Genomic DNA, 12,989 nt, shown 5'->3' with positions numbered 1-12,989 from the left:
TTACCAGAGCTCCATTGAACTCCACTGTGCCAATCAACAAAGTACCCTCCAGTGTCTGACCACTGGACAACTCACCTCTCCCGGATTACCTTTAACAGTGTTCAGTTTGTGGAAGCCCCCAGGTACTGAAAACTTACACTGAGTAGAGCATAAGATCCAGTTGTGATTGAACGGAGGAGCCAAGCTTACAAGTAGGAAATGGGCTTGTAGTGTTCTAGAGGTGGGCCAGGTTCTGTCCCTGGCTTGTCCTGTTCTAGGGGTGGGCCAGGTTCTGTCCCTGGCTTGTCCTGTTCTAGGGGTGGGCCAGGTTCTGTCCCTGGCTTGTCCTGTTCTAGGGGTGGGCCAGGTTCTGTCCCTGGCTTGTCCTGTTCTAGGGGTGGGCCAGGTTCTGTCCCTGGCTTGTCCTGTTCTAGGGGTGGGCCAGGTTCTATCCCTGGGGCCCAAGTACAACTGGAAGGAGAGAACCCACTCCACAAAGCTGTCCTCCAACCTGCACTGCATACATCTTGACCTGCATGTGCATTGTGGTGTGTGTGCCATCACACACACAATTCTAAAGATATTTTAAAGGTTAATCCAGTTAAGAGTACTGGGTGTCTTGCAGAGGACCTGTGTTTGGTTACTGGTACCAAAATGGTGGCTCACAACCATCTGAAACTGTAGTTCCAGATGCCTTCACTCAGCTTCTAGCAAAGCTGCAAGAACAACCTTTGAGGTGGCCACGAGGCTAGAAGAGAGCATCATGTCTCTTGGAATTGGTGTCACAGGTGGGTTGTAAGTGGCCTAATGTGAGTGCTGGGAACTGAACCCTGGTCCTCAGCAAGAATGTTGGACAGCGTTACCTGCTGGGCATCCCTCCAGTCATTATCTGGCACTTTCAAAGCCAGCGTGCGATTGCCTACTTCCATGCTGACCTTGGATTTCTGAATAAGGTGCCCCTGCAAACATTTCCTCTCCTCAGAGGCTCCCTCATAGAGTTCTCCTCACAGCTGCCATGAGCCTCTCCTGTTCATGGGGATTTTAACACTTGGACCTTACACTGTTTTTGGCTTCTTAATCCTGCACCATCAGCCTGTACACAGTAACACCCTGGTGCTGAGTGCCCACTTGAATTTTTGTCTCCTCCCCCAACCCTGATCTGATCTTTGACATCAAATTGTGTAGCCATGTCCAGGAATAGCTGACCACATGCTAGTACCTGATTCCAGCATGTATGTCCCATGTCTGTCCCGTTCTGCACTTCTGTCTTCAGATCATGCGGTTTTTCCACTAACACTGCACTTTCAGTCCCTGTATCCTCTCTGGTCCAGTTTAATCACCCACCTTTACCTCACATTCTTACAGTCCTTCGGTGTTCTCTCATTCTGCAGTGCTTGTCTGCACTAAGCTCTTTTTTAAAATATCACACCTGGTTTGGGGAGATAGCTCAGCCATTAAAGTGCTTACTATGAAAGCATGAGGACCTGAGTTCGGTCTCCCAGAATCCATGCAAAGTAGCTGCACTCAGATAAGCAATTTTTTTTTCCTGGTTTGGAGAAGTTCATGTATGCAAAGTAGGTCCCTGGGGTTCCGTCCTTGAAGGGGTTAACCGTGAGATGAACGGGGCTGCTCCGCCATGATGCACTTCCAGTACTGTCTGTGTTGTTCTATTGCTCTGAAGAGACACAGTGACCAAAGCATTTAATTGGGACTGACTTACTGTTCACAAGTTTAGTCCATTACCATGGTGGTGGGCATGGTGGCACACAGACAGACATGGTACTGGAGGAGCTGAGAGTCCTACATCCAGATCCACAGAAAGTAGAAAGGGAAAGACTCTGGACTTGGAATGGATTTTTTGAAACCTCAAAGCCCACCCCCAGTGACACACTTCCTCCAGCAAAGACAGACTTCCTAGTCCTTTCAAACAGTGCCATTCTCTGGTGATCACGTATTCAAATGTATGAGCCTATGGGGCCATTCCCATTCAAACCACCGCAAGTACCAGCCTAGGCTCAAAGCAACAGGACTGTCTTAGGGTTTTACTGCTGTGAACAGACACTATGACCAAGGCAAGTCTTAAAAGGACAACATTTCATGGGGGCTGGCTTACAGGTTCAGAGGTTCAGTCTATTATCATCAAGGCGGTAACATAGCAGTGTCCAGGCAGGCATGGTGCAGGCGGAGCTGAGAATTCTGTCTTCATCTGAAGGCTGCTGGTGGAAGACTGCCTTCCAGGCAGCTAGGGTGAGGGTCTTAAAGCCCCCACCCACAGTGATGCACCTACTCCAACAAGACCTCACCTTCTGATAGTGCCACTCCCAGGACCAAGCATATACAGATCCTAACAAGGACCAAGGAGCCAGAGACTAACCAGTGAAGCTCTACGCTAAGCTAAACCTCCTATTCTAGATTGGTTATCTCAGGCATTTTGTCATGGCTGTGACAAGGTACTTATATTAGTTGTTTTTCTCATCACTGACCAAATACCTGAAAACAGCATCTTTGCGGGATACACTTATTGGCTCAGATTGAGAGAATACAATCTATGGCAAGGAAGGCTCAGTGGATGGAGGTTCTGGGATGCAGAAGTGAAGCAAGCAGAAGCTCAGACCAGGAAATAGAACCAAGCTATGACTTCTATGAGGTACCATCAGCAGCTGGAGCCTGGATGTGCAAACACATGAGCCAGTGGGGACATGTCACATTCAGACAATAACACTAACAGTATCCAATACAAATATCCTATTATACTTCCCACTTTTTACCCCTTCTCCAAGGTCGTTAGCTTGGATCTGTTCTCATCAAACCTTTCATAGGCGAGCCGTGAGCACAAGCCCACTTGCACTCAAGCTCGCACACCCCCAGTCTTCCATGATGCAACTTATGAACCTTCCTGACCCCAGGGATTAACCTCTGGGCTTGTCTCTTCTCTGCTTTGATAGCAAAGTGTTGTGGCTTGTCTTTGTTCTCTGGTTCTAAAAGTCCTACTTCCTGTTGCTCAGTGTACTCCAGCTTGGGGCCGTTTCCCACTGAAATGACTTTTATAAGGTCACAGGTGATATAAAATAATAACAATAATACACAATATATAATTATTGGCAAAGTTAACATCTTTATGAGATTTTATGTGTAAAAGCTTGACTGCTCCTTTATACCAGTGGTTGGATTGAGCTTTCCCTGCCCTTTTCTGTTTCAGTGTATCTATAGTGTGTGTGTGTGTGTGTGTGTATGTGTGTGTATGTGTGTGTGTGTGTTTTAAATTTTTTTGAGAACTTCATATATCTGTATCACTTCCCTTCCCCTCCTCTCAAATTCATTATTATGTGCGTATACGTATTACATACACACACACACACACAAGCTACTGAGTCCATTTAACTTTTTTTCTGAGTATGTCTAACCAGGGCTGAGTACTGGGATTGGACATTCATGGAGGAGACTGATTCTCTGACAGGCACTGAGCACCTGTAGCTCTTGTAGAAGTGAGACCTGTGGAGTGGACTTGCCCCGTTCACGCTGGCGTGTGAGCTGGTGATGCGGTTATGCCGATCTTGTTCAGGTGGCCGTATCGTTGAGAGCTCATGGCTGCAGCTCCTCATATAGAAGACACCGTGTCTCACAGCAGATGGCCTGGTCCTCTGGCTCTGACAATCTCTCTGCCTCCTCTTCCATGATTTTCCCTGAATGCTGGGTGTACAGGTTGTATGGGGGATGTATTAGTTGAGCTTGGGCACCCCACAATACCCTCCTATTTTAAAATATTTTGGGGTGAGGTGACATTTGCTTGCAGTCTTAGCTACTTTGAGCCCACAAGTTCAAGACCAATTATCCTGGACAAGAGTCAGTCTCAATCTTTGGACTATCTAGAGCCTCTCAGACATGTCTAAAGAACAGAAGCCACCCTGCCCCAGCCTCAGACCCAAAGCAAGGAATGGGCTCCCAGTTTTGGGACACTGCTATGCTCACCAGTGGGAGCCATGAAAAGGAGCGAGGTTTCGGGTTTCTGTTTGCTCTAATTGTTTACTTGTGCTACCTTCAAAACAGAACCATCTTCATAATGAGACAAAATCCCAAAGACTCCAGAGAAGCCTTCTAAACTCTAGGCAGTGTGGCTTGAATAAAGAGCACATTTATCTAATACTTTCATGAAGTACAGTACGCTCACTTAGTCACCACCGGTTCACCGGGGTCAGTCAGGAGGTCATTAGTCTAAGGAGTTGTTTCACAGGTTTATTCCATCTTAAAACTGACAGCACAAATCCATCCTCAAGAACAAAATACACTCATTTAAAGTTTCAACAGTGTACAGAATTAAAGTTTGGACAATTGGTCCCAGGTTTACCATGAGCATTACCTTATAAGGCAATTTCTTCCCTTTGGTAAATGACTTCTTTGGCCAGAGAGAACACAATTGGAAATTGCTTGCCTTGCAAGCTGGAGGGCCTGAGCTCAAGCCCGAGAGTCCGTTTGAAGAAAGCTGGATTTAGTACCATGTGCTTATGAATCTCCCAGCAAGGAAGCAGAGACGGGCGGATCCGTGGGGTTGCTAGCCAGCCAGTCTTGCTTATATGGCAAGTTCCGGGCCAGAGGAACCTTGTCACAAGTTTAAAAAGATGATAGATGGTGCCTGAGAAACACCTGAGGCTGGCTTCTGGCTTCCATAAATACACACACACACACACACACACACACACACACACACACACACACACACACACACACACACAAGAGTTTATATTATTCTGGGAGCAAGTCATCTCCTAACTCTTCATCAGCAAAATCGTCCTCGTCGATTCTCTTTCTGGCTGCAGTTTTTGGTCTTTCTATCTGAGGGCCCAGTGGATCCACATAGGAGGCATCTAGGTTTCAAAAGAGATCACACAGTTAGAGCAATAGAGAAAACAAGAAACTCAGGAGTGATGTAGACAGTGCAAACCCAATGACTCAGAGTGAACAGAAATGCTCTTCCAAGGCTGTGACCTCAGTCTGCACAAGTCACATTCTCAGCAGTTCCCCAGGACACACTTGCCACCTCCTGGTCTTCCTCAGACCAGCTGTGCTGGAGGAGCTGGGGCTGGGGTGGGAGAGCTGGGCGGGGACCAGCACTTGCCTATTTCTTTGTTCCCGCTACTTTCATAAGGTTCGTCTGTCCCAGGCAAAGCTCTGAGCTTGGCACTCAGTCGTTCACTTTTACTACTGGCACTACTGTTCTGGCCACTATCTGAAAACAAAAATAAAAATGCATTTGTTTAACATGCTAAGGAACCACAACACCACATTTTTACATATGTACTCTTCTTTGTCTTGTGACAGTGATTCCTAAGAACATTTTTTAAGATTTACTGTATACATATGCATGATTTGCTTATATGTATGCATGTGCACTGTATGAACACCTGATGCCTGTGAAGGTCAGCGGAAAGTATCTGATCCCCTGGAACTGGACTTACATGGGAGTGAAGCACATGTGGGTGCTGGGAGTTGAATGTGGGTCCTCTACAAGAGCAGCAACTGTTTTCACCCCTGAACCATCTCTCCAGCCTCCACGACAAAGTCATCTTTTAAATATAAGGTCTATTCACCGAACTAGATAAGGTTAAAGCTAACTAGACACACTTCCACCATATGGTTTCTTCAAATAAAAATGAACTCAGTCCCTGAGAGAGGCAGTCTTTGCTTCTTGACAAAGAATATGCTTCCTAAAGGGGCAGGGGAGCACAGAGAATAACTCGGCTATGCTCACATCTGTCTCTCAACAATGCTCCTCACAACCTGCCCACAACCTAGGACCCGAGCTGCATAGAGCTGTGTACAGACCTGCTTTAAACAAGAATGGTAAGTTACTCTCCTGAGCGATCCGTGATAGTCCTTGGTTTCTACTGAACATATCCTAGAATGCCATATGGGAACTACAGGCAAGGGGCCAATCCACCTTAGACTGATTCTGGGTACATGGCAATTAGGCAGGCTATGTCCTCAAAGTGAACTTTTAAAGATCCTTCTATGCCTGTGCACAATTGGGGCATACATATGATAAAATCAGATGCATCGTGGGAAGGGACATGCACAGTAAACAAGGGCTTATGTAACTGGAACCCGCCGGTCTAGAGAGAGAGCCAGCTAAGGTTTGCCCATACTAACCAAGCTCCCCTTCAACTGGACTCCAGGACGGGGCCTGACAGAGCAGCTGGAGCCCGAGCACCCTCAGCGGGGAGCAGCCGTTAGCCTGACAGTGTGCAGCTCAGTTGTTCTGTTGCTACCCTGCAATCCACATGGGCTTTTACTTCATTCTTAAGAGGCCAAGAACCTGGAAACACTTAGCCTAGACCCTGCCCACTGATAACTATCAGTGTTAAGAGTGAAAATTATTTGCAGTGCTTGATAAACTCGAGGCAGAAAAAAAAAAAAAACCAAAAACTAAAGAGAACATAAAAATCGTGTAATGAACTTTTGTTAATTTTCTGGATGGGTAGAATAAGAGTGAGGGTTTAAAATCAGATCCAAAAGCAGCGACCTGCCCAGACTGAGTATGGCTTACACTGGCATAGGTAATGACAACAGGAACACCTGAGGGCTCCTCGACGTCTGCACTGTGCTGAGTGTTAGACCCCAAAGCACTCAGCACAGGAGGAGAGGACACAGCACTTACTCCACGCACCTGACAGCCTGCGGGCGGCTTTGTCTTAAATATTTCCATCAAGTCATACCCTTAAAACACTTTAAACATCCAATAACATTCTTTGCATTTTTCTCACTTTATGGATCTCTGGACATTTCCTAGCTTACATTATGACTGCACTCTGGCAGCACCTCTGTAAGCTGTTATGTTCGAGCGTCCAAATCTTAGGGCTCTGAAGGCAAATCCTCCATACAAAGATAGCTAGGAAGCCTGGTAAAGATCCTGTCCTGCGCAGGTAGCAGGGCCTGCAGTAGCTGCCAAAAGCAGCTCAATTAGTATGCTAATATGTGTTCTTTGTTTGAATCTGGGTTCCCCACTCCTGTGTGTGTGTGTGTGTGTTGTGTGTATGTGGTATATGTGTGTGTGTGGTGTGTGTATGTGTGTGTGTGCGTGGTGTGTGTATGGTGTGTGTGGTGTATGTGTGTGTGTGTGTGTGGTGTGTGTATGTGTGTGTGTGAGTGTGTGTGTGGTGTATGTGTGTGGTGTGTGTATGTGTGTGGTGTGTGTATATGTGTGGTGTGTGTGTATGTGTGTGTGTATGTGGTATGTGTGTGTGTGTGTGTGTGTGGTGTGTGGTATGTATGTGGTATATGTGTATATGGTGTGTGTGTGTGGTGTGTAGTGTGTATGTGGTATATGTGTATATGGTGTGTGTATGTGTGTGTGTATGTGTGGTGTGTGTATGTGTGTGTGTGGTGTGTGTGTCTATGTGGTATATGTGTGTATGGTGTGTGTATGTGTGGTGTGTAGTGTGTATGTGGTATATGTGTATATGGTGTGTGTGTGTATGTGTGGTGTGTGTGTATGTGTGTGTGTGTGTGTGTGTGTTTGCGCACGTGTATTTATGCACGGAGACACGTGCACATGTATGGAGGCAGAGGATGATCTCAGATGTCATTGTTCATCGGGTGCCTTAGACCTTGTTTTTTGGAAACAAGTCTTTCGTTAGCCTGGTAGTCACTGATGAAAATAGGCTGGCTACTGGCAAAGCTGCAGAGACCCTTCTGTCTCCACCTCCCAGCACTGAGGTCACAAGCAGGTACATTACACACAGCTCTTTATGTGGGTTCTAGGGCTCTAATCTGGGTCCTCCTGTGCTTGCATGGAAGGTACTTTACAGGCTGACCTATGATCTCTTCAGCTCTGATTATTTTTTAAGGACATAGCCATTGATTTTATTATTTTATGTGTACGGGTGTTTTGCCTGCATGCACATTTGTGCACCACCTGCATGCCTGGTGCCTACAGAGAGACCGGAAGAGGGAGTTAGAGCTCTGGGAGCTGGAGTTACAAACAGTTATGCACTGCTGTGTGAGTGCTAGGAGTTGACTCCAGGTCCTGTGCAGTTAGCTGCTGAGCCATTCTCTGGTCTTGGTGAGCATGGTCCAGCATCCTCAGTGGATAGAGCCCGTGAGATCCCAGCAGGACATTTGGTTTATGACAATTTCCCATCTTGAGGGCACAGTGGTGTATATCTATAATTCCAGTGCTGGTGAGGCAGAGGCTGGAGGGTTTGCTGAAAATCCGAGCCTCGGATGGGCTACATAGCAAGTTCCAGGACAGGCAGGAATGTACACTGGGAGACACCATCTCAAGAAAACAAACAAAACCAAACCCACCCAAATTCGGACACAAATCAAAACAAAACTCCTGTCCATCTTATCGGAGGTTGCTACCTTGGGATTTTTTAAAGACAGTGCTAATTTTATAAGTTAGCTGGCTGTTGGTGTCCACTGAGGTTGCACATTCTACTTCCATGCACACAAGGACAATGTCTGTCTTCCCTCCCTGTGGTTACTGCCTCTGACTGGACTGAAATGGCTCTCATCAGGGCTACACTGGCCCTTCTAAGTTATCAGGGGCTGCTGAACATTAGATACCCCATGGGTCTTCAGCCTTGCCTTCCTCTTAAGCTAAGAAGCCCTTCAAATGTCAAGTATCCACTAACTTTTGAAAGACAGTACTTCCTAAAGCAAAGCCTTTCTAAGAAGATAGAAGTGCCCATTCCTCAGAATATGTCATGAATACAGTGGCTATCATGCTTTTGAATTTGTTCTTCAGGGACCCCCTTTGTAAGCTATAACTCTAATTCATCGGAAATTTTAAAAATTATTTTTGGTCTTCCATTCCCACGATGACATTGATATAAAATAATGGAGAAGATGCAGTCTTGGAGTGTGGGGATTGTCTGTATCTGGAATACCAATGCAAATGACACTTACACAGACACACGCTGACCCTCAACCTCACTCCTTCCCTGTTGACCTACAGCCTAAGCAGAGTCAGCTGACAGGGGAGACATTGGGAACGCTGACCTGGCAGCTGCAGTCACTTGCACCACTCACAAGGGGCGAGGGCGCCTATGCAGGGACTGGGTGAAGAGGTGAGCAGAAGAAACACTGGGTTAGTAGAGTTTTAATATCATTTTGAACTTTAAATACCTGACATAGAAATCAGATCTAGGAGGGAACGGCAGAAGGACAGTGGCATTCACTGAGTACCTGCTGTGCTTAGGAACCTGATTCATACTGATTGTTGGTAGAGAGGTCCACTGGGGCTCTCTGTGTAGCCCTGACCGACCTTGAACTTGCTCTGTAGACAAGGGTGGCCTCCAACTCAAGAGATCGGCCTGCCTCTGCCTCCTGAGTGCTGGGACTAAGGCCTGTGCCACCACCCCTGACTCTGCAAGACGGAAAACAAAGATAGGAAGACAGGAAGGAAAACCAAGGGAATAACTGGTAAAGTAAGTTTTTCTGTTGTAGCGCAATGGTGGCACAGCCTTTAATCCTAGCACAGAGGAGACAGAGGCAGGTAGATCTCTGAGTTCAAGGCCAGCCTAGTCTATGTAAGCTCACTTCTTCCTCTTGGCAACTCTATGAAGGTGGATCCTATTTTCAGTATCGTGTTACTGACAGGGAGCCATGACAAAGCACTCAGTGACTTGCTCAGGCTAACTTACCATATGGTTTGACAAAGGAGTTCATAGACCGAGTGAGTTCAGGGATGGGGAACTAAGCATAGTGATCTTAAACTCAGGACAAGCCAAGGGCCAGAGGAACAGCATATGCTCTAGCAAAGACACAGAAGTGGACCACAAAACCACAAAGTTGTTAAGGGAGATGTTTCTGGAGGCAGCTGAGGTATAAGGCTACTGAAGATTCAGGAGAGGGTCATGGACACAGACTCTCACAGCTCAGGACGTGTACTTGCTAAGGCCACTGTAAACTAGCACTTTGATAACAAAGGAATTCCTTGGTACCACGTGTCCCTACTGTCACAGAACGCTTGGCCTGAGCAGGGTTTGATATACTACAGGCCTGAGTCTTTCGCATATATAACACGCTAAGAAAGGGCTACATAGGTTTTCATGGTTGGGGAAAGGCAAAAAATGTTGGAACTTTTCAGTAACATGGCCTTCAAACCCTTATGTCTAATAATTTAGTCTGATGCCCCCTTGCTGGTAGATGTGTATAGATGCTTTATGCTTTAAGCCTAGGTTATCCATATAGGCTTGGCCTACAGAATCACTAAACCAAATGGAACGCCCTGCAGGGCAGCTAACGGTGGGTACGAACGGGAACAGGTCTAGATTCTGACACTGAGGGACTCGAGCATGGTGGGTCCCTCTGTCCTCCAATGCTTATCACTAAGGCCACATGCTGCAAAGTGGTCAGACACTAGAGTGTCCAGCCCCATCAGCTTGGAGTGAAGGGCTGCTCACGGTGAGGTTGGCAGGACAGTCCCCAGCCTGGCCTCAGGGCTTGATTCTCCACAAGAGCGGCCTCCTCCCTCCCTGCAGGCAGCTCAGGTGTCAGTGTCACACTCCTTGGTATGATGGTAGTGACCACTCCAGGCTACAATCTGGGGCTCTCTCTACTCCTGGGGCACACAAGTGTGGTCTTTTCACTCTACAATGCCATAAAATTTCAGAAAAAATATTGAGAGCTATTCTAGTTAAAAAAACAAAACAGAACAACAAAAAAAAAATTGCCCGTTTTTAGAACTATAATCTCCAAATCAAATGTTCCTCAAAAAGTTGACTGAAAAGTGAATTTCTGTTCACTGAGCCCTAGTGCTTTCTTTTTATTATAAAATCACTTGGAACATAAAAGACACATTTTCACGGGGGAATTCACATCCAAGACACTCAAAATCACACGAAAAACACAGCAAGCAACTAAAAATTACACAAAACAAACAAAAAAAGCACAATTTAAAACGAACCCTTAATAACACAGCACTCAAATTAACCCACAAAATGGCGATAGGATAATGCATCTTGCACCAGCAGGCACCCTTGTGCCGTGGGAATAGGCACACATGAGAAGCAGAGGTGTGTAGGTGGTTTCCTGGCCTCTGAAACGGAACCAGCACACCAGGTGAGACAGGGTTATCCTCTGCCTCAGTTTATCCACGGAGAACAGAAACGGGATTATGAAGAGTTTTAGATGTAGAACGTGTGGCTGGCTTTAGATGCTGACATTCATTGTGGCTTGGTTTAATCTTTTTTTGTATGTCTATCAAATATGTCACTAAACGTTGACTCCTAAACTCAGCTTGTAAAAGAGCAGTGGAATTTTAGTTCAAGTAGTTAAAATTATTTATGTTTATTTCATTTTAGTTAATTCTGTAAACATAAAGTTCAAAAAATCCTCCCATGTCTGTGGCCTCAGTCCACGGGAGGCTGAAGCAGTTTGGCCACAAGTTTGAAAGTCAGCCTTGGCCACCATAGTGAGTGTCTCAAACACCTACCACAGTAGGTCGGTGGGGATAACTGAGGAGCCCTGGAAAGAGGCATCTTGAGGTGACATCCTTGTAGTGACAATGGCAGGGTGAGACCTGAGGGGAAGACTCTACTGGCGTATACTGGGAACCTGCCATGGTAACAGCAGGATTACCTTTCCTGTAACCATATAACACTCAAGTTTGGCATCAACTCAAGGCGGAGCCATGGGTCTTCTGCATGGGCTGGGTTGCCACAGCAGGGACAGCAGGGCTGGTAGTGAAATGCTAGGCGTGGGCTTTGGCAATCTTTTAATAAGCCTTCTAGAGGATTCTGAGTCCAGAGCTACGAGTCCAGAGCGACTGTGGGAAGAGGTGAGTCTATTCTGGTTTGAAACACAAACCCCAAACAACAAACCCAGAGCTCTCAAGATATGAACCCTGCAGAGACAGCTATGCTCCCCAAACCAGCAATCCTGCCACATGCCAGTCCCTTGCACTCCTGTAGTGGAGCCTTTCAAAGCTGGGGCGCTGCAGTTCTTCTTTGTTCTTCAGACAGGGTCTCTCTACATATCCCTGACTATCCCGGAACTCACAGACATCCTCTTGTCTCTGTCTCCTGAGTGCCTGTGCCACCACACCTGGTTCTTGCATTTGTTTTTTTTTTTTGTTTTTGTTTTTGTTTTTTTGTTTTTTTTCCGGAGCTGGGGATCGAACCCAGGGCCACTGAGCCAAATCCCCAACTCCCTCTTGCATCTGTTTTTAACGCATGACATGGCACTTGCTTAAGGCAGGAAGGCTTTATGTGGATCCCTGTTGAAAGCCTTTCTTCCCCATCTGATCTGCGGATGTGTGGGGGTTTAGTATTCCATGTTGGAAAACTGTCAGAATCAAGGTTAACCATCATGGTGAGGAGAGGGGCTCTAGCCCTCCAGCAACCCCTAAAGGGGAATGGAAATGAAGAGTACCTGAAGACAGGGGTGGGGTGGGGTGGTGGATTCTCAAGGCAGGACGGAAGATGGCGGTCATAGCTTGTTTATACTGATTTCAGGGTAGGTGCTGACAGAAGCCTTCACACCTGACAACAGGATAAAGTGAAGACGTCAGGATTGACACGCTTGAGGCGTTAGAAAATGCGGAACAAAAAGGTCAAAGTTAGGAGAGACGGCAGCACCCAGGGAAGGCCCCAGGCTGCCCTTTAAACTGGTGCCAAGCAAACCGAGCGACATGAGGCCTTGCTCGGAAAGTGCCACCAGGGTTGAGTTTCTCCTCAGAGCAGCGTTCTGTGAGCATAAAGCTCACTTGTGTGTAAGTATTTGTTTTGGCCTGAAATGGACTGGATGGGAGAAAGCAAACTGGATTAAAGTTGGCAGGGAAGCAGTGGGGAGGTGGGGCTCTGGCAGCATCCCTGACAGAGGCTTCCTTCTCTCACTCCACTGTGAGGAGTTAGGAGGTGGGAAGGGCCACCAGGTGGGGGTGGGCTGAGCAGCCTTCCGGTACTTCCTGTACACTGCGAGAGCCCCGGGCAGACTTCCTAGACTCCCTCCTGCAGCACATCCTTCCCAGGCCTGGGGTCTCCAAGGCAGGCTTCCAGAGGGAGCTCACC

The 12,989-nt window shown here is 46.9% G+C and overlaps 1 protein-coding gene across 15 annotated transcripts in view; it reads right to left on the bottom strand.

The window, feature by feature from the left end:
• Positions 1 to 2,006: 2,006 nt before the first annotated feature.
• The window catches only part of Ift88 (intraflagellar transport 88), a 94,901-nt gene continuing 83,918 nt past the window's right edge, over positions 2,007 to 12,989 (bottom strand). For 6 of the 15 annotated variants that reach the window (XR_015638024.1, XR_015638021.1, XM_087585685.1 and 3 more), the window contains 2 exon segments: positions 5,093 to 5,203; positions 4,199 to 4,841 (listed from right to left, as the gene is read on the bottom strand). Coding sequence is in view for 7 of the 15 variants with exons in the window: in XM_087585685.1 (XP_087441811.1) it covers positions 4,720 to 4,841; positions 5,093 to 5,203 (233 nt within the window). In the remaining 8 variants the exon portion in view is untranslated. 15 annotated transcript variants of the gene reach the window in all.

This window comes from Rattus norvegicus, chromosome 15, assembly GCF_021556685.1.
Source record: "Rattus norvegicus strain SHRSP/BbbUtx chromosome 15, alternate assembly SHRSP_T2T, whole genome shotgun sequence".
Lineage (NCBI taxonomy): Eukaryota > Metazoa > Chordata > Mammalia > Rodentia > Muridae > Rattus > Rattus norvegicus.
This window is presented reverse-complemented; position numbering and strand designations above follow the sequence as displayed.